Source organism: Oncorhynchus masou, chromosome 32 (assembly GCF_036934945.1).
Source record: "Oncorhynchus masou masou isolate Uvic2021 chromosome 32, UVic_Omas_1.1, whole genome shotgun sequence".
In the NCBI taxonomy this organism is placed as follows: domain Eukaryota; kingdom Metazoa; phylum Chordata; class Actinopteri; order Salmoniformes; family Salmonidae; genus Oncorhynchus; species Oncorhynchus masou.
In genome coordinates, this window is record NC_088243.1 from 56,796,078 (window position 1) to 56,817,037 (window position 20,960).

The 20,960-nt window shown below is 44.1% G+C and overlaps 1 protein-coding gene across 25 annotated transcripts in view; it reads right to left on the minus strand.

The window, feature by feature from the left end:
• Positions 1–4,253: 4,253 nt before the first annotated feature.
• The window catches only part of LOC135526264 (protocadherin alpha-C2-like), a 222,383-nt gene continuing 205,676 nt past the window's right edge, over positions 4,254–20,960 (minus strand). For all 25 annotated transcript variants that reach the window (XM_064954465.1, XM_064954481.1, XM_064954476.1 and 22 more), the window contains one exon: positions 4,254–7,597. In XM_064954465.1, coding sequence (XP_064810537.1) covers positions 7,296–7,597 — 302 coding nt within the window. In that variant the 3' untranslated portion in view covers positions 4,254–7,295. The remainder of the gene's footprint in view (positions 7,598–20,960) is intronic.

The window sequence follows — 20,960 nt, forward strand, 5'->3', positions numbered from 1 at the left end:
GGAATTCTGGAAAATAAAACAGCATTTGGGACAAATAGAACAAGGATTTCATAGGGTCCTATTAGTGTTTTTCTCAATGTGTTGTCACCCAGGCAGGTATAGACAATTTGTGTCTTCCTCATTTTAGAATGAGATAGCAGGTAACCTAGTGGTTAGAGTGCTGTGCCGGTAACCGAAAGGTTGCTGGATCGAATCCCCGAGGTGACAAGGTCAAAATCTGTCGTTCTGCCACTGAACAAGGAAGTTAACCCGTTGTTCCTCTGTAGGCTGTCACTGTAAATAACAATTTGTTCTTAACTGACTTGCCTCGTTAAATAAAGGTTACACAAGTAATAATATATGTTTGTGAATGGATGATATCTTAATTCCGTGGGGATCAGGTGGCACATGCAATGTAAGAGCTGCAGTTTTGCTGCTTTCAAGTACAAATACGTGACAACCACAACATTGTGAGTGTCAAAATGGCAAAGACCTTCTATTATCGAAGCCAAGATGTTTTCAGGCCCTTCCTGTGAGGGACTTCAAAGAAAGATGGCCAGCCCTTTTTAAGCCCAACCAGGTACAAAATACAGCTGAATGAAAATAGTCAATGTAGGTCCATTTTTTAAAATATTCATTTAAATATTTTGTGTTACCATGAACCAATAATCTAACCTACAATTGTATATACATTAAAGATTAGTCTGAACATTCTCACTCTGCACATGCCTTGGGAGGAGTTTCCCAACAGCATTCTGTCTCTCAGATCACCTGTTGTCCTTATCTGTTCAGAAGATGTTTTCTCTCGCCCTCTCTCTCTCTCTCTCTCGCTCTCTCTCTCTCTCTCTCTCTGATTAAGGAAGGGTTCAGAAGATGTTTTCTCTCGCCCTCTCTCTCTCTCTCTCTCTCTCTCTCTCGGATTAAGGAAGGGTTCAGAAGATGTTTTCTCTCGCCATCTCTCTCTCTCTCTCTCTCTGATTAAGGAAGGGTTCAGAAGATGTTTTCTCTCTCTCTCTCTCTCTCTCTCTCTCTCTCTCTCTGATTAAGGAAGGGTTCAGAAGATGTTTTCTCTCGCCCTCTCTCTCTCTCTCTCTCTCTCTCTGATTAAGGAAGGGTTCAGAAGATGTTTTCTCTCTCTCTCTCTCTCGGATTAAGGAAGGGTTCAGAAGATGTTTTCTCTCGCCCTCTCTCTCTCTCTCTCTCTCTCTCTCTCTCTCTCTCTCTGATTAAGGAAGGGTTCAGAAGATGTTTTCTCTCGCTCTCTCTCTCTCTCTCTCTCTCTCTCTGATTAAGGAAGGGTTCAGAAGATGTTTTCTCTCTCTCTCTCTCTCGGATTAAGGAAGGGTTCAGAAGATGTTTTTCTCTCTCTCTCTCTCTCTCTCTCTCTCTCTCTCTCTCTCTCTGATTAAGGAAGGGTTCAGAAGATGTTTTTACTCGCCTTCTCTCTCTCTCTCTCTCTGATTAAGGAAGGGTTCAGAAGATGTTTTCTCTCGCCCCCTCTCTCTCTCGCTCTCTCACTCTCTCTCTCTGATTAAGGAAGGGTTCAGAAGATGTTTTCTCTCGCCCTCTCCCTCTCCCTCTCCCTCTCTCTCTCTCTCTCTCTCTGAATAAGGAAGGGTTCAGAAGATGTTTTCTCTCGCCCTCTCTCTCGCTCTTTCTCTCTCTCTGATTAAGGAAGGGTTCAGAAGATGTTTTCTCTCGCCCTCTCTCTCTCTCTCTCTCTCTCTCTCTCTCTCTCTGATTAAGGAAGGGTTCAGAAGATGTTTTCTCTCGCCCTCTCTCTCTCTCTGTCTCTCTGATTAAGGAAGGGTTCAGAAGATGTTTTCTCTCGCCCTCTCTCTCTCTCTCTCTCTCTGATTAAGGAAGGGTTCAGAAGATGTTTTTACTCGCCTTCTCTCTCTCTCTCTCTCTCTCTCTCTATCTATCTGATTAAGGAAGGGTTCAGAAGATGTTTTTCTCGCCCCTCTCTCTCTCTCTCTCTCTATCTATCTGATTAAGGAAGGGTTCAGAAGATGTTTTCTCTCGCCCTCTCTCTCTCTCTCTCTCTCTGATTAAGGAAGGGTTCAGAAGATGTTTTTACTCTCCTCTCTCTCTCTCTCTCTCTCTCTCTCTCTCTCTCTCTCTCTCTGATTAAGGAAGGGTTCAGAAGATGTTTTCTCTCTCTCTCTCTCTCTCTCTCTCTCTCTCTCTCTCTCTGATTAAGGAAGGGTTCAGAAGATGTTTTTACTCGCCTTCTCTCTCTCTCTCTCTCTCTCTCTCTCTCTCTGATTAAGGAAGGGTTCAGAAGAATTGCAACTGTTGCTCTGGAACACCTTAACAATAGTATATAGGTTATACTGTATGTATTTAGTTGCTGGTATTAAATGTAAATATTTGTATAACATCATATTACAGTGCGACACCATCCAGGAAAGAAGAGACAGTGTGATCCATGCCCTGATCATATACCTCGGCGAGAGGGTTGAAGACCTTATTACAGAACACAAGGTAAAGGTTTTTATTTTTGTATCCTTATTTATCTCTAAATGAGGTATCTTCCTTTGTTTCCCTCTCCTCCTCAAGTGGCACAGTTAACGTAATAGCCTAGCCTGTTATTTCTTAATTGTTTCACTCAGGATGCTAACGACACCGTGATCCGAGAGGACCTCGTTCAGCATGTGATGAAGGTGTTCACTGTGAAGGATCTGCACCAGAATATAGAGCATGGGATCTGCATCTTAGGAGCAGAGGTCCTGTCTGGTATTTGTGGTGTTACACAGTCACGTACCTTGTATATGGGCCTCATCTATGACTTGAATCTAAGGTACCCCAAAGACCTAAATATACCTTTGAGGTGTTCCAAAAAGTATTCTTGGAACTTGGTGATCTCAGGACCTCGCCATGGGTCCAAGCTCTAAAGATGAAGTTACTTGTTTTCAGAGATGTCTAAAGATATCTATGAGAACTCTCAAAGGGCCACTCACCAACTGTTGTCTAAACCCTACTCAGTAAGCTGAAAGGCTAGTTGCTAGGTGGTATAGGAGCTACAGTTTACATGATGCTCTTTGTCAGGTGAAGTCATAAGAGACATTGTAAATTCCTGTTTAAAAAACAGCTTTGTTTTAAAATTGACTCCATATGCACTTGTGGATTTCTGAGATGATTTGTAGTCAGGTGCAAGATATCTGGATGTAACTTTAGGAGGCAAAGTGGAGTTATACCCAGAATGCTTATACCTGTCAAAATAAGATTGAATGAGGTTGTATTTGAGCTAAAGTTCATATTGTGCTTTGTGTAAAGTCTATTAAGATAAATCCTCCTTTTACGTTTCTGTTAAAACATCGCTATGTTGTTAAGGGGCACACAGAACACCAGAGAATTCTTGCCAAACTCTACAAGATGTGAGGTCAAAGTGCTAATCCCAAACTATCACCTAAACTTTATGCAGTTGTGAAGATCTGAACATATTCGTAGTCAGGTGCAAGCTATCTGGATGTAACTTTACCTAAGGAGGCAAGGTGGATTTATACACAGAATGATTAAAGATGACAAAGTAATGAGCTCTCCACAAATGCTTAAGGAGTAGGGTATAAGAGGCAATTGATGTTTGAAGAAAACCTTTATTAAAATAAAGGTGTTGAAGTTTGAAGTTGAACACTGTTGTTTATTTTTGCATATTCCCTTGTATAGAAATACCATTTTTAGTCCATTTTCCCAAGTCTATTGAGGTAACTATTTGCATCAGCTTTTTAAGTATATTTGTGAGTATATATTTGAGTAGTACGATTAAATACATTTTACGAACCTGAGTACCATGAGTAACTGAGCAAAATCATTTGTAGATAAAACATAGAATATAAATTACGATACAGAGTAAATTCAGCAAATTAACCTTACAATGTAAGTTCTGTAACTGATTACATTAAGTATATCAAACTTATAACATTAGTTCTGGGACTTGAAAGACTTAAAGCAGGTCAAACTAAAAAAAACATATTTTGAATGTGATAAAATTAAGTTGAATGAAAGGAATTATTGAGATCCTGATAGTTGTTTGCACTTAATATATTTGAGTTTGTGACGCACTAAAAGCAAAGTATATTATACTTAAATGATCCTCCTTTTTGGATTTACTTAAAAGGCTGATGCAAATAGTTACCAAAAAATGTTTAAGTAAAAGGGGCACAATATTTTTTACAGTGTACTGATTGTAACTGTGCTGTTCATGCAAAGAGGGAGAAGGTGCGTGAGAGAGAATGCCTGTTTCCAAGCAAGCTCCAAGGCGACAACGTCAGTCTCATTTTATGAAAGAAAATTTTTATTTAGTGATTTATAAACAAAACACATTACCACTGTATCCATTTAGGTCAAATAAAAAAAAAACAGAAAGAAATTAAATGTCACTACTTCACCGTCACAGTAGATGAGCAGGTGTACAAAAAAGGTTTCACAACAGATCTGTACTGATCAGTAGGCCAGGACAGCGCCACCATTGGTCACCATCATACGCTGATAAAAGAATGACAGCGTGAACGCTCACTAAACACAAGCATACACTACATATACAATTTTTACATAGGAATTGTCTTCTTTTTTCGTGTTTATTTTTTCCGTTTTTTTCTGTTGAAAGGGAAGAGATAGCTCATCACAGGATCATACATATTTCAGTTACAATATTACAGTGTTAGTTAGATCATCATGTCAAAGCCGGACACAAAACATTTTTTTGTTGTTGTTGTTGCTTGTTCTCAAAAACGAAAATCTTATTTCCATAAAACAAAATGAACAGAGTTGAGATCAAGGGCATCACACAACAGCATTTACAAATATCGAAAAGGTTTAGTTAACGTCATACAACACCACTGTATTGTGGAGTGCGGAGGGTGTAATATGTAGAAGATGCATGACAGAGACGGTACATACACATATCTCCTGTGAGAGTCATAAAGTAAAATTATAATACGAAACAATAAAATCATAGCCATCTATTTCTATATATATATATTTGTATCTCTATATTGTTTGAGTTTCCTTTGAGACGAACATGCAGCAGCCGCTTTAGTGGAGTGACGTCATATTGAGCCGCAAAACCTGGAGGGGGAGGGGGTGCGTTGCAACAACATACAGGCAGGGGAACGGGGAACCAATCGAAGCAGGGCTGATTACAAAACCTCCTGAGAGGGGATTGATGGGATAGAGCTGTGGGGTGGGAATCCTTATATGCCCTTATTTATTCATTAATAATGTAATAATTAGCAGTATACACTGCATTTATTAATGCAGAGGCCACATATATAAAAAGCAAGTCTAACTCTACATTTATCGTGTACATAAAAGCCAATGGATGACCTACTGTTTTGATTCACTAATCATAATCAATCAATTTCGAGATATACGTGTACCCAGGAACATGTAGGATAAGCCTAGCTCTCAGAACCATGTCCCAGACATCCACCCCATCCCTGTCCCCATCCCACCTCGTCCCCTCTCGCCAGTGACCACAAACAGGAATGAACAGCGTAGTATTCACAAGTTAAAAGCACTCAACCGTTTTGCACTTGGAGACATCTGGCGTTATAGAACTCAGAATAATGGACCCCCGGTCCCGACTGGGTTCTTCAGGCCTCTTCCACATTACTCCATGCTGTTCCCAGCACACCACAATGTTCAGCCTTCCCAGTTCACCTTGAAAGAACATGGGGCTAGAGGGGGAGTCCACGGCCAGAGAAAAGAGAAAGGCCGAGGGCAAGGGGGGTGGGACAAGCAGAAGCGCTGCAGATCAGTTAAAGCTAACTAAACAGAGTAGGAAATCGAGGGTCTTCTCCAAGAACAAATAGAAAGTGAAAAAGTTTCACAAATTCATCATCGTCATCATGTGAAGAAGCAGTCTGTGGTTGGTGTAAGGGTGGGGATGAGAATCTGTGTGGGTAGGGGCAGGGAGTGGAAAGGGCGGGGTGGGGATGTGGAGGATGGGGGATCAGGTTGGATATCAGGTAAGTGATGGTTGCTACCAAACATTCAGAGCAGAAAGCCTCAGGCTTTTGCTGAGTGGCAGGGGGAGAGTAGAAGAGATCATCTTTAGCTAGAGTCGCCCCTGCTATTCTACAAGGTTCCAACGGAGCTCAGATCAACAAGCTGGATCACAGGCCAACTCAACTGGACTCTTCTCTCTTTAGTTCTCAGGAGACTCTGAAGAGTGTTCCTCCTTTCTCTCCATCCCTCGTTCTATCTGTTTGCATTGAGCGAGAGAAGGATCTCGTCGTCCCAAAAGAGAGTAGTGAGCGAACCCATCAGGAGTAACTGCAGGGGATGCTGCTGTGCCAACCCTGAGAGAGTAGATCTACTGTACACATGTGTACTGCTTAGGAAAAAGCTTGCGTTCTGTACAGCTTGCGTTCCGTATTAAACACAATGTTGTTTTCTTGGCTGCTCCTGTATTTTTTATTTTTTATTTTTTTTACCTCTCTCCAGTTCTCAGGTGTTCTCAGTGTCCGGGTTGCTACAGCGAGTGTGTGTCAGCGTGTTTTGTCCTTGACAGCCATGTTTTCCTTGCCGTCACAGGGAACACTGACAGCTAGAGAGCGCGATAGGAAGCCGCAGCAGCAGTGCCGTGTTAGCCTTTAGCCTCAGCTTTAGCAACTCTCTCCCATGCTATTTACAAGTGTGAGTGTCCAGCTCTTAAATCACCAACATTTAACTCGTCTTCTGTTGTGTTGTCTTCAGTTTACTTTCTTCTCGTCATTTCCTTTTTTTTTTTTGCTCTCTTTCCGAGGCACAGAGCTGTTTTCTTCTGGCCGTTGGATTTTCTTTTCCTCTCAAAGAGAAAGAATTATACAACATGGTGGGAAGGGGTAAGACAGAGGTGCCAATGTATCCGTGGGTGGGAGGGTGAATAGCAGAGGGTGAGGGGAGACAGTGGCTCTCGTCCCCTTGCTGAGAAGAGTAGGGAGGGAATCGTTTGGCTCAAGGTGTATAGGCACCTGGGGGCATGGTGGAACATTTATTAATCTGTTTTTTTTTCATCAAGGGATGATTAATCAATTTCCCCAGTAAGAGATTTTTGAGGCGACAGTAATCTACAATAATCTTGGTAAAGCCCGATTTTTACCAGAGAGATTTGGGCTATTATCTTTGTTGCAGGGGTGGGTATAGAGCAGACTGCAGCAGACTTTGTCTGGCTGTCTGTGTTACTGAGCCAGAGATTATGAAGTAGAATTGGGAATATATTTTCACCTGTGGTCTAAAATAATTGTATTTTTGTTTCCCGGTGGACTTTGGTTGGTACCTCTGTTTCAACAGCTCCCCTTCCTTCTCTTCCTCCTCCTCCTCCTCCTCCTCTACTCATCGTCATCCTTCCCCTTATCCTTCTTATCCTTCTTCTCCTTCTTCTTCTTCTTCTTCTTCTTGGCCTCCTCCTTCTTTCCGAAGCTGATGAAGTCGCTCTTGTCGTCCTCTCCTCCCTGCTGGCGGATAGAGATGATGGCGGGCGATCCAGGGATGATGAAGGCTTCGGGGGGGACCTCGCCGGGCTTCAGGTGCTGGGGGGGTCCTCCGGGACCGCCGGCGCCGTAACGGAAGTGCCAGCTGTTACTGTCCACTCCGGCTCCCATGGGTGGGGACACCTCTCCACCCTCAGCATCTAGAGACAGAGACAGAGAACAATGAAGGGTTATTAATGTTGTACTGGAATCATCTCTCTCACAACCACTGTCATCAATATTGTCTATATAGAGGGGTTGTAAGATGGTTGTAAACAACAATGTCATTGGTACAACTGTCAATGTTGTCATTGGTGTCATAGTCTTGGACACTTTCTTGAAAAGACTTGGAAACCTCTGCCGTGTCAGACTCCTCCCACATAGCATCCATTGGTGATGCCCCCATAGCACACAGTCAACACCATGCTGAAGCGTCACCCACAGGAGTTCTCTGATCACCCTGACTCCCATTGTGATGTCACTAATCGGCCAGTAATCCACAGAAACAGCCATAACACCAGTCAAAAGGAAGGGGTGGCGACTCACAATGCAAGCTTTCAAACGGTCCACTGATAAGAAAGCACAGAATCAAAGTGTCCATTCTGTCGCCCCTCGCCACGGCTAGGGCCCCCGGTCGGCGCTGTGGGACAAGACATGAAGCGCTCCATCACACAGGGAGAGGCGGGGAAAGGTCAGGGAATAAAGACATGGCATTTAAACGGAAAGTCAACAAGCCGTTTACACGCTGAGCGTTAGTTCTGGGAGATGACTGCGCTTTCAACTTCCATCACAGATCGCCACTGAAGCGCTAAGAAGAAAAAAGGTAAATGGAGATAGTGTCTGTTCAATAGAAGTGTTTACCTTATGTGTGTGTGTGTGTGCGTGTGTCTGAGTAAGTAGCCCAAACAACTGCGACCTAAACCATCTCAAACGCTCAGCATTTTAAGTGGTCTCCAGTTAGTTGAAGAGTCTGTACTCAGTACTTTGAGAAAGGCAGGTGTGAAACAACCTCGATAAACTGTCAGCTCTCCCTCAGTCTCTCGACACACATCAGGACTCACTGCAGCAGAGCAGAGTAGAGCGACACCTGGCTCAGCTCTCAGCTCTCCCCTCCCAACCCGACCCCATCAATCTGCCCAAGGAGAGAGAACGCATAAACAACACCCTTAAAGGGGTAGGGGCGCTCACATAAATAACTCCTCATTAAAGGGGATGGGGAAGGTGATGGCAGAGTTGCCCGGTCAGTCAAACAGCCTGCTCACCGTGACTCTGCGTTCAAAAGGCGTGTGTGGGTTGATGAGCCGGAGTGCATGTAACAGAGCTCACACCCCACCCTGACAACCCAGGGAACCCGAGGGGACTGTTCTAACTACTCAGTCCCATTACACACACAAACCGACGCACATACACACTCCACCAGCAAAACACACCCCACACCACTTTGCCTCATTCCTCACAGCTATGACCTAGTTGCGATACTTCCTTCACATATTACACTTTTTATTTGTCTCTCTTGTTTTTGACTTCCCTCCAAAGGGGAGTTTAACAAAGCAGAGTTCATCCAAGCAGAAGGAACAGTGTCTGGAAGAGGGAGGACTGGCCTCATATAACACCCAGGGTATGGAAGGCCATCTCCCCAGTCCCTGTCCTCACCAACCTTGCCTCTATTGGAGAGTTAGGAGGACAAGCTCTGTTAGTACTTTCAGCTCAAATTCCCATTAACATAGTCCATCTGTCAAGAAAAAGCTAAAGGCATCCTGAATACACGAACATATACAGGGGGGGACGAAGAGAAAAAAACTACATTTTTAAGTATGAAGCACCCCATGGGAAAGAGACCCATCATTTGGTACAGGGCAAGAGTTCAGTAAGTCAGTTTTGATCAGCCAGTACATGTCTCATTCAGCAGGTAGTGATTGAAGTGGCCAGGGGGAGGCATTGTTACACGGCTTCAAGGAACAAGAATAGCGGCACAAATGTAGTCTGCCTCAATAACAACCAAGCAAAGCTCAGAACGACAAGACGGAGCTAGATCACTGATCTATTCTAGCGCCACACTACTCCTCCCTTCTCCCGCTTCCTCTCTCAATTCAAAAGGAACCAAAATAGTTTTTTGGTTTGTTGCCAAAAACATTTCTAAGTACTATAAAAAGAAGTAGAGGGAATATACAAAAACATTTCCTCTGGCAATTAGTGACCATTAAAAAAATGCTAAAAACGATGGAATATGCAGATTTTTATGAAGCTCCTTATCCCCCCGCTTTCTCTCCTGTTCCCCTATCACCTCTTCTCCTCTCCTTCCTTCCTTCCCTTCCTTCCTCTCCCGTTCCCCTATCACCTCTTCTCCTCTCCTTCCTTCCTTCCCTTCCTTCCTCTCCCGTTCCCCTATCACCTCTTCTCCTCTCCTTCCTTCCTTCCCTTCCTTTCTCCCCGTTCCCCTATCACCTCTTCTCCCTCCTTCCTTCCTTCCCTTCCTTTCTCTCCTGTTCCCCTATCACCTCTTCTCCTCTCCTTCCTTCCCTTCCTTTCTCTCCTGTTCCCCTATCACCTCTTCTCCTCTCCTTCCTTCCTTCCTTCCCTCTCCCTTCCCCTCTCCCTTCCCCTCCTTCACCTCCCTTCTCCTCTCCTTCCTTCCTTCCTTCCTTCCCTTCTCCCGTTCCCCTATCACCTCTTCTCCTCTCCTTCCTTCCTTCCCTTCCTTTCTCTCCTGTTCCCCTATCACCTCTTCTCCTCTCCTTCCTTCCTTCCCTTCCTTCCTCTCCCGTTCCCCTATCACCTCTTCTCCTCTCCTTCCTTCCCTTCCTTTCTCTCCCGTTCCCCTATCACCTCTTCTCCTCTCCTTCCTTCCCTTCCTTTCTCTCCTGTTCCCCTATCACCTCTTCTCCTCTCCTTCCTTCCCTTCCTTTCTCTCCCGTTCCCCTATCACCTCTTCTCCTCTCCTTCCTTCCCTTCCTTTCTCTCCTGTTCCCCTATCACCTCTTCTCCTCTCCTTCCTTCCTTCCCCTCTCCTGTTTTCTCTCCTGTTCCTTCCTATCCCTTCCTTTCTCTCCTGTTCCCCTCTCCTTCCTCTCCTTCCTTCCCTTCCTTTCTCTCCTGTTCCCCTATCACCTCTTCTCCTCTCCTTCCTTCCCTTCCTTCCTCCGCCTCCATTCCCTAACTGACTCTCCTTCCTTCCCTCTCTTTTCCCCCCCCCACCCTTTTTCCTTACCCGACTTTGCTCTCTCCTCTCCATCTCTCTCCCTCCCCTCTCTTTGCAGCCCTATTTCCCTCCCAGCCTCTCTCCTCCTACTCCCCCTCTGTACTGGCCTGGGCTCTCTGCTGGAGCTGCTCAGAGTGATGGATTCTGGGAGTAAATCCAGGCTGGGCGTCAGGAGAGTGTGATGTCCCCTGCACTGCATGCACACACTCCTAATCTGTCTTATGGAGTCAAACACTGCAGCAAGCCTTTCTGGATGATGGGACGCTGTCCTATTCCCCCTCTCATAGATACAGATGCTACGTCCCAATCCTTTACCCTTCTGCCCTAAAGTGTGCACTAATTCACTTCCCTTCATGGACTTAAAAGGGAATGAGTGGTGTAAGAATATGGCCACATCTGTCTCTAGCCAATGCTAGAAGGTAGAGAATTGGGACGCAGGGGAAAGATTATAGGGAATATCCTCATTACCAGCAGCCATTTTGCCTACTCTGTAAGAGGGCACAGATTGGCCGATTGAAACAGACACAGAGTTCCAGCAGTCACATAGTCTTCCTTTTTACTTCCTATTCAAGCCAGGATTGCTATCTGACCTCCGCTGATTGTGACATCAACGCAGTGAGATAGAGTCGGACACACGTACATTGACTTTTTAAAAACATTTTAGCCATTTATCAGATGCTCTTATCCACAGCACTTGCAGTTAGTGCATCCATCTTAAGATAGCTAGCTGAGACAACCACCTATCACAGGCCTAGTAAGTACACTTTCCCTCAATAAAGTAGCTATCAGCAAAGGGGGGAGTCAAATGGAAGTGTTGGTTCAGGATTTTTTATTTCCTGACAGAGGATGAGGATAAGAGGGAGAGAGGAGTAGGAGACAGATACAATCTCTCTCTCTCTCTCTCTGACATGGAGACAGTGGGAGAGTCTGTATCAATCTTGGGGGGTTACTGCCCTTATCTGACTCCCAGCCAACATTGTGATCCGATTCTGCTCTTTAAAAGGGATAAATGATAAAAGAGAGATGGAATGAGAGGGGAAAGGGAAAGACAGCAATCATAGAAAGTGGTAGGGTATTTACTCTAAAATGCATTTGCTCAGCTCTGCTGTCCCTGGGTAATTTCCTGTCTAAAACAATGCAGGCAGATAAAGAGATACCCGTGCCCCTGATGCAAACATAAAGTCATAAACAAATAGGACCCCAGAGAGTGATGAGTAATAACTCAAATGTAGTCGTTACATAAATATTCAGCTGCTTTGAGAGCGATTACAGCTGTATGTCTTTCAGGGAGGTCTCTAAAAGTTTGGTTTGCACAACTGGATTGCACAATATTTTCCCATTATTTTTTTTCAAAAATCTTCAAGCTCTGTCATGATGTTGGGGACTGTGGCTAGATTTCAGTAAAAACTGTAACTTGGAACATTCACAGGAACATTCACTGTCTTTTTGGTAAGCAAATCCAGTATAGATTTGGCCTTGTGTTGTTGGTTGTGGTCCTTTCCCAGTGTCTGGTGTAAATCAGACTGAAGCAGGTTCTCCTCTAGGATTTTGCCTGTACTTAGCTCCTTCCCGTTTGTTTTGTATCCTAAAAAGAACTCCACAGTATTTGCCGATGACAAGCATACCCATAACATGATGCATCCACAACTACAGTGCCTTGCGAAAGTAATTTTGCACGCCCAATTTTTCAGTTTTTGATTTGTTAAAAAAGTTAGAAATATCCAATAAATGTCGTTCCACTTCATGATTGTGTTCCACTTGTTGTTGATTCTTCACAAAAAAATACAGTTTTATATCTTTATGTTTGAAGCCTGAAATGTGGCAAAAGGTTGCAAAGTTCAAGGGGGCCGAATACTTTCGCAAGGCACTGTATGCTTGAAAATAAGAAGACAGTTACCTAGTGATGTGTTGTGTTGGATTTGCCCCAAACATAACGCTTTACATTTAAGACAAAAAGTGTTTTCCTTTGCCGTGCTTTGTTGCAGTATTACTTTAGTGCCTTGCTGCATACAAGATGCATGTTTCGGAATATTTGTATTCTGTATATTTGTATTCTTCTTTTCATGCTATCATGATTGTGATCTACCACAATGTTGTTGATCTATCCTCAGTTTTCTCCCATCACAGCCATTGAACTCTGTATCTGTTTTAAAATCGCAAATGGCATCATGGTAACGTCTCTGGGCAGTTTCATTCCTGTCCTGCAGTCCAGTTTAATGTGTCTGGGTGGTTTAATACAATCATGATTAACTTGACCATGATTAAAGAGATATTCATGGTCTAATTTGTTATTGTTACCCATCTACCAAACACAGCCCTTCTTTATGAGACGTTGGAAAAGCTCTCTGTAGTCGTCTTTGTAGTTGAATGTGCGCTTGAAATGCAATACTTGACTGAGGGGTCTTACAGACGTTGTATGGATGGGGGACAGAGGAAGGGTTAGTCATTCAAAAATCATGTCAACCACGAATATTTCACACAGAGTGAGTCCATGTAACTTATTATGTGATTTGTTAAGTCAAATTTGATCACAGAACTTATTTAGGCTTGCCTAAACATATGGGGCTGAGTACTTATGCAACGACTCTATTTTAGTTATTTAATTTGTATTCATCTCTTTCCTTCCACTTTGACATGACAGAGTATTTTGTATAGATTGTAAAAAATAAAATACAAATAAAGGCACTTTTTAACACACAAAAATGTGAATAAATTCAAGAGGGCTGAATAGTTTTGCAAGGCACTGTATACTGTATATTCTTATGCCCGCAGCCGGCCCTGAGTCACTGTGATGGAAATCAGACAGATGCAGCAGGACCTGATAGGGCCGGGCAGAGGAGAGAAGCAGCATCACACCGGGTCAAAGACATTACAGCTGGGTAGAAGAGCCTTTTGATTGCCTCTGACATGTCATGACCGAGTCAAAAGCCCCATGACTGGGTCCAGAGCCGGGCGGCCCTATACACTCACTACGCAAGTTGTGTAGGGCCCCGCAAATTACACAAGGACCCCGCCTTCCCCTTGTGTCAAAGCGGGTGTCAATGTTTACAACTTCGATGAGAGGATGAAGCGGAACTATCCTTCTGGTCATGAAAAAGAGAGGAAAAACAACATGAGAGTGAATTGTGGGAACAGCAATCAGGTAAACTTGTGTTCTCTCCCCTCCGAGTTGATGTCAGCAAATAACAGTAACGTTAAATTGATGTGCAAGCTGGCAGTGCATCTCTCTCTAGTCTGACTGTCTTGCTAAACTAGCCGGGCAGTGCATCTGTTGGTCTGTCTGTGTCTTGCTTGCTTGCCAGCCACTTCCAGGGCTGTGTTCTGTGACTTTGTGCCTGACAAAAGTGAGAGTGAAATACAACTATTCATTACGTTTGATAAACGCCAACGGGCAACGGGGTTTATAAACTGCAGCTCGGAAAAGATAACAGCGTTGCGCGTACATGAAATGAAACTCGCGCTTTCCAGCAGCAACCTCTGTGGGGACCAGTCCAGACAATATATGGGCGTGATGACACACCTCAGAGACACACAATTTTAAAACAAGACAATGATTATCTAGTCTCTCAGTCAAGGTTTAGTTACAACTCTGGACTAATGCAAGATGGAAAGCAATGGATTGACTGTCACGTTCAAACCTTAGTTATTTTATTATGTCTTTGTTTTAGTATGGTCAGGGCGTGAGTTGGGTGGGTTGTCTATGTTCTTTTTTCTGTTGATTTGGGATTGCTGTGTTTGGCCTGGTATGGTTCTCAATCAGAGGCAGCTGTCAATCGTTGTCCCTGATTGAGAATCATACTTAGGGAGCCTGGTTTCACTTTTGAGTTGTGGGTGTTTGTTTTCCGTGTCAGTGTTTGGTCCACACGGTACTGTTTCGGTTTAGTTATTTCACGTTGTCGTTTATTGTTTTTGTTTCAGTGTTCACGTTTCTTATTAAAAACCAAGATGAACACTTACCACGCTGCGCATTGGTCCTCCGATATTTCCTACTACTCCTCCTCGTCAGAGGAGACAACCGTTACATTGACATTGACTATTGATTTATATATTACATTTAAAATGTTGATTAGCTGGGCATACTGGGCAATATGGATGTACATCTCTCAGTAAATAATAACCATCAAGTATTCAGCCAAGCCATAGTATAAATAATATTTAAAATGTGAAAATGTATTATTTGGAAATCTGGGGGAGACCGTTTGAATGGGCCTGATGCAGCTGATGAAATTAATAATAGTATTGTTATCTATAATTTACAAGCGTTATGCTTAAGTTTGTTGGTAGAGGAGATGCTGGATCATCAGCCAGTACAAGCACAGACTCAGTTGATCCACATCCAGCCTCAGACAGTACTAACACAGACCCAGTACAGCCGGGCTTCAGCAAGTACTAACACAGACCCAGTACAGCTGGCTTCAGAAAATACTAACACAGGTCCAATACAGCCGTCTTCAGCAAGTACTAACACAGACCCAGGTGAAGTACAGGCAGCCTCAGCCAGTATTAGCACAACCAGAGGTGTACAGCCAGCATCAGATACAAGCAGCTAAGACCCTATTAGAACAGTTGCTGCTCCACCAAATGACCCAGCAGATTGGCCCCCAGTCTTAACAGACTGTATGAGGACTGAGTTGGTGCACAGAGGTCCATTCAAACCAGGACTGGATTGTTCTGAGCTGGCTTTCACACTCAATCAAAAACAAGGCTGTGTATCTTTTTTGCTGTGAGCTCTTTTCTACAAAAGACTACAAAACAATAAAGGAAGGCGTAAATGAGTGGTCAAATATCAACGCCATTCTGAAATCCGATGAGGGTAGTCCTGAACACACCAACAATATGATTAAGTGGAGAGAACTTGATCTGCGCCGAAGTCGGGACAGACTCTTGACCAGATAAAAAATGACAATTTATGGAGGCCGAAAGAAAGAGATGGAGGGATGTCCTTACACGTTTCATAAGTATCACCCAGTCTCTGGCGGAAAGAAAGAGATGGAGGGATGTCCTTACACGTTTCATAAGTATCACCCAGTCTCTGGCTGAAAGAAAGAGATGGCGGGATGTCCTTACATGTTTCATAAGTATCACCCAGTCTCTGGCTGAAAGAAAGAGATGGAGGGATGTCCTTACACGTTTCATAAGTATCACCCAGTCTCTGGCTGAAAGAAAGAGATGGCGGGATGTCCTTACATGTTTCATAAGTATCACCCAGTCTCTGGCTGAAAGAAAGAGATGGAGGGATTTCATACACGTTTCATAAGTATCACCCAGTCTCTGGCTGAAAGAAAGAGATGGAGGGATGTCCTTACACGTTTCATAAGTATCACCCAGTCTCTGGCTGAAAGAAAGAAATGGCTGGATGTCCTTACACGTTTCATGAGTATCACCCAGTCTCTGGCTGAAAGAAAGAGATGGAGGGATGTCCTTACACGTTTCATAAGTATCACCCAGTCCCTGGCTGCAAGAAAGAGATGGCGGGATGTCCTTACACGTTTCATAAGTATCACCCAGTCTCTGGCTGAAAGAAAGAATGGAGGGATGTCCTTACACGTTTCATAAGTATCACCCAGTCTCTGGCTGAAAGAAAGAGATGGAGGGATGTCCTTACACGTTTCATAAGTATCACCCAGTCCCTGGCTGCAAGAAAGAGATGGCGGGATGTCCTTACACGTTTCATAAGTATCACCCAGTCTCTGGCTGAAAGAAAGAGATGGAGGGATGGCCTTACACGTTTCATAAGTATCACCCAGTCTCTGGCTGAAAGAAAGAGATGGTGGGATGTCCTTACACGTTTCATAAGTATCACCCAGTCTCTGGCTGAAAGAAAGAGATGGTGGGATGTCCTTACACGTTTCATAAGTATCACCCAGTCTCTGGCTGAAAGAAAGAGATGGTGGGATGTCCTTACACGTTTCATAAGTATCACCCAGTCTCTGGCTGAAAGAAAGAGATGGTGGGATGTCCTTACACGTTTCATAAGTATCACCCAGTCTCTGGCTGAAAGAAAGAGATGGTGGGATGTCCTTACACGTTTCATAAGTATCACCCAGTCTCTGGCTGAAAGAAAGAGATGGTGGGATGTCCTTACACGTTTCATAAGTATCACCCAGTCTCTGGCTGAAAGAAAGAGATGGTGGGATGTCCTTACACGTTTCATAAGTATCACCCAGTCTCTGTCTGAAAGAAAGAGATGGTGGGATGTCCTTACACGTTTAATAAGTATCACCCAGTCTCTGGCTGAAAGAAAGAGATGGTGGGATGTCCTTACACGTTTCATAAGTATCACCCAGTCTCTGGCTGAAAGAAAGAGATGGTGGGATGTCCTTACACGTTTCATAAGTATCACCCAGTCTCTGGCTGAAAGAAAGAGATGGTGGGATGTCCTTACACGTTTCATAAGTATCACCCAGTCTCTGTCTGAAAGAAAGAGATGGTGGGATGTCCTTACACGTTTCATAAGTATCACCCAGTCTCTGGCTGAAAGAAAGAGATGGAGGGATGTCCTTACACGTTTCATAAGTATCACCCAGTCTCTGGCTGAAAGGAAGAGATGGTGGGATGTCCTTACACGTTTCATAAGTATCACCCAGTCTCTGGCTGAAAGAAAGAGATGGAGGGATGTCCTTACACGTTTCATAAGTATCACCCAGTCTCTGGCTGAAAGGAAGAGATGGTGGGATGTCCTTACACGTTTCATAAGTATCACCCAGTCTCTGGCTGTAAGAAAGAGATGGAGGGATGTCCTTACACGTTTCATAAGTATCATCACCCAGTCTCTGGCTGAAAGAAAGAGATGGAGCGATGTCCTTACACGTTTCATAAGTATCACCCAGTCTCTGGCTGAAAGAAAGAGATGGAGGGATGTCCTTACACGTTTCATAAGTATCATCACCCAGTCTCTGGCTGAAAGAAAGAGATGGAGGGATGTCCTTACACGTTTCATAAGTATCACCCAGTCTCTGGCTGAAAGAAAGAGATGGAGGGATGTCCTTACACGTTTCATAAGTATCATCGCCCAGTCTCTGGCTGAAAGAAAGAGATGGAGGGATGTCCTTACACGTTTCATAAGTATCACCCAGTCTCTGGCTGAAAGAAAGAGATGGAGGGATGTCCTTACACGTTTCATAAGTATCACCCAGTCCCTGGCTGCAAGAAAGAGATGGCGGGATGTCCTTACACGTTTCATAAGTATCACCCAGTCTCTGGCTGAAAGAAAGAGATGGAGGGATGGCCTTACACGTTTCATAAGTATCACCCAGTCTCTGGCTGAAAGAAAGAGATGGTGGGATGTCCTTACACGTTTCATAAGTATCACCCAGTCTCTGGCTGAAAGAAAGAGATGGTGGGATGTCCTTACACGTTTCATAAGTATCACCCAGTCTCTGGCTGAAAGAAAGAGATGGAGGGATGTCCTTACACGTTTCATAAGTATCACCCAGTCTCTGGCTGAAAGAAAGAGATGGTGGGATGTCCTTACACGTTTCATAAGTATCACCCAGTCTCTGGCTGAAAGAAAGAGATGGTGGGATGTCCTTACACGTTTCATAAGTATCACCCAGTCTCTGGCTGAAAGAAAGAGATGGTGGGATGTCCTTACACGTTTCATAAGTATCACCCAGTCTCTGGCTGAAAGAAAGAGATGGTGGGATGTCCTTACACGTTTCATAAGTATCACCCAGTCTCTGTCTGAAAGAAAGAGATGGTGGGATGTCCTTACACGTTTAATAAGTATCACCCAGTCTCTGGCTGAAAGAAAGAGATGGTGGGATGTCCTTACACGTTTCATAAGTATCACCCAGTCTCTGGCTGAAAGAAAGAGATGGAGGGATGTCCTTACACGTTTCATAAGTATCACCCAGTCTCTGGCTGAAAGAAAGAGATGGTGGGATGTCCTTACACGTTTCATAAGTATCACCCAGTCTCTGGCTGAAAGAAAGAGATGGTGGGATGTCCTTACACGTTTCATAAGTATCACCCAGTCTCTGTCTGACAGAAAGAGATGGAGGGATGTCCTTACACGTTTCATAAGTATCACCCAGTCTCTGGCTGAAAGAAAGAGATGGTGGGATGTCCTTACACGTTTCATAAGTATCACCCAGTCTCTGGCTGAAAGAAAGAGATGGTGGGATGTCCTTACACGTTTCATAAGTATCACCCAGTCTCTGTCTGAAAGAAAGAGATGGTGGGATGTCCTTACACGTTTCATAAGTATCACCCAGTCTCTGGCTGAAAGAAAGAGATGGAGGGATGTCCTTACACGTTTCATAAGTATCACCCAGTCTCTGGCTGAAAGGAAGAGATGGTGGGATGTCCTTACACGTTTCATAAGTATCACCCAGTCTCTGGCTGAAAGAAAGAGATGGAGGGATGTCCTTACACGTTTCATAAGTATCACCCAGTCTCTGGCTGAAAGGAAGAGATGGTGGGATGTCCTTACACGTTTCATAAGTATCACCCAGTCTCTGGCTGTAAGAAAGAGATGGAGGGATGTCCTTACACGTTTCATAAGTATCATCACCCAGTCTCTGGCTGAAAGAAAGAGATGGAGGGATGTCCTTACACGTTTCATAAGTATCACCCAGTCTCTGGCTGAAAGAAAGAGATGGAGGGATGTCCTTACACGTTTCATAAGTATCATCACCCAGTCTCTGGCTGAAAGAAAGAGATGGAGGGATGTCCTTACACGTTTCATAAGTATCACCCAGTCTCTGGCTGAAAGAAAGAGATGGAGGGATGTCCTTACACGTTTCATAAGTATCATCGCCCAGTCTCTGGCTGAAAGAAAGAGATGGAGGGATGTCCTTACACGTTTCATAAGTATCACCCAGTCTCTGGCTGAAAGAAAGAGATGGAGGGATGTCCTTACACGTTTCATAAGTATCATCACCCAGTCTCTGGCTGAAAGAAAGAGATGGAGGGATGTCCTTACACGTTTCATAAGTATCACGCAGTCTCTGGCTGAAAGAAAGAGATGGAGGGATGTCCTTACACGTTTCATAAGTATCACCCAGTCTCTGGCTGAAAGAAAGAGATGGAGGGATGTCCTTACACGTTTCATAAGTATCATCGCCCAGTCTCTGGCTGAAAGAAAGAGATGGTGGGATGTCCTTACACGTTTCATAAGTATCACCCAGTCTCTGGCTGAAAGAAAGAGATGGAGGGATGTCCTTACACGTTTCATAAGTATCATCACCCAGTCTCTGGCTGAAAGAAAGAGATGGAGGGATGTCCTTACACGTTTCATAAGTATCACCCAGTCTCTGGCTGAAAGAAAGAGATGGAGGGATGTCCTTACACGTTTCATAAGTATCATCACCCAGTCTCTGGCTGAAAGAAAGAGATGGAGGGATGTCCTTACACGTTTCATAAGTATCACGCAGTCTCTGGCTGAAAGAAAGAGATGGAGGGATGTCCTTACACGTTTCATAAGTATCATCACCCAGTCTCTGGCTGAAAGAAAGAGATGGAGGGATGTCCTTACACGTTTCATAAGTATCATCACCCAGTCTCTGGCTGAAAGAAAGAGATGGAGGGATGTCCTTACACGTTTCATAAGTATCACGCAGTCTCTGGCTGAAAGAAAGAGATGGAGGGATGTCCTTACACGTTTCACCCAGTCTCTGGCTGAAAGAAAAGTATCATCACCCAGTCTCTGGCTGAAAGAAAGAGATGGAGGGATGTCCTTACACGTTTCATAAGTATCATCACCCAGTCTCTGGCTGAAAGAAAGAGATGGAGGATGTCCTTACACGTTTCATAAGTATCATCACCCAGTCTCTGGCTGAAAGAAAGAGATGGAGGGATGTCCTTACACGTTTCATAAGTATCACCCATAAGTATCATCACCCAGTCTCTGGCTGAAAGAAAGAGATGGTGCGATGTCCTTACACGTTTCATAAGTATCACCCAGTCTCTGGCTGAAAGAAAGAGATGGTGGGATGTCCTTACACGTTTCATAAGTATCACCCAGTCTCTGGCTGAAAGAAAGAGATGGAGGGATGTCCTTACACGTTTCATAAGTATCACCCAGTCTCTGGCTGAAAGAAAGAGATGGAGGGATGTCCTTACACGTTTCATAAGTATCACCCAGTCTCTGGCTGAAAGAAAGAGATGGAGGGATGTCCTTACACGTTTCATAAGTATCACCCAGTCTCTGGCTGAAAGAAAGAGATGGAGGGATGTCCTTACACGTTTCATAAGTATCATCACCCAGTCTCTGGCTGAAAGAAAGAGATGGAGGGATGTCCTTACACGTTTCATAAGTATCATCACCCAGTCTCTGGCTGAAAGGAAGAGATAGAGGGATGTCCTTACACGTTTCATAAGTA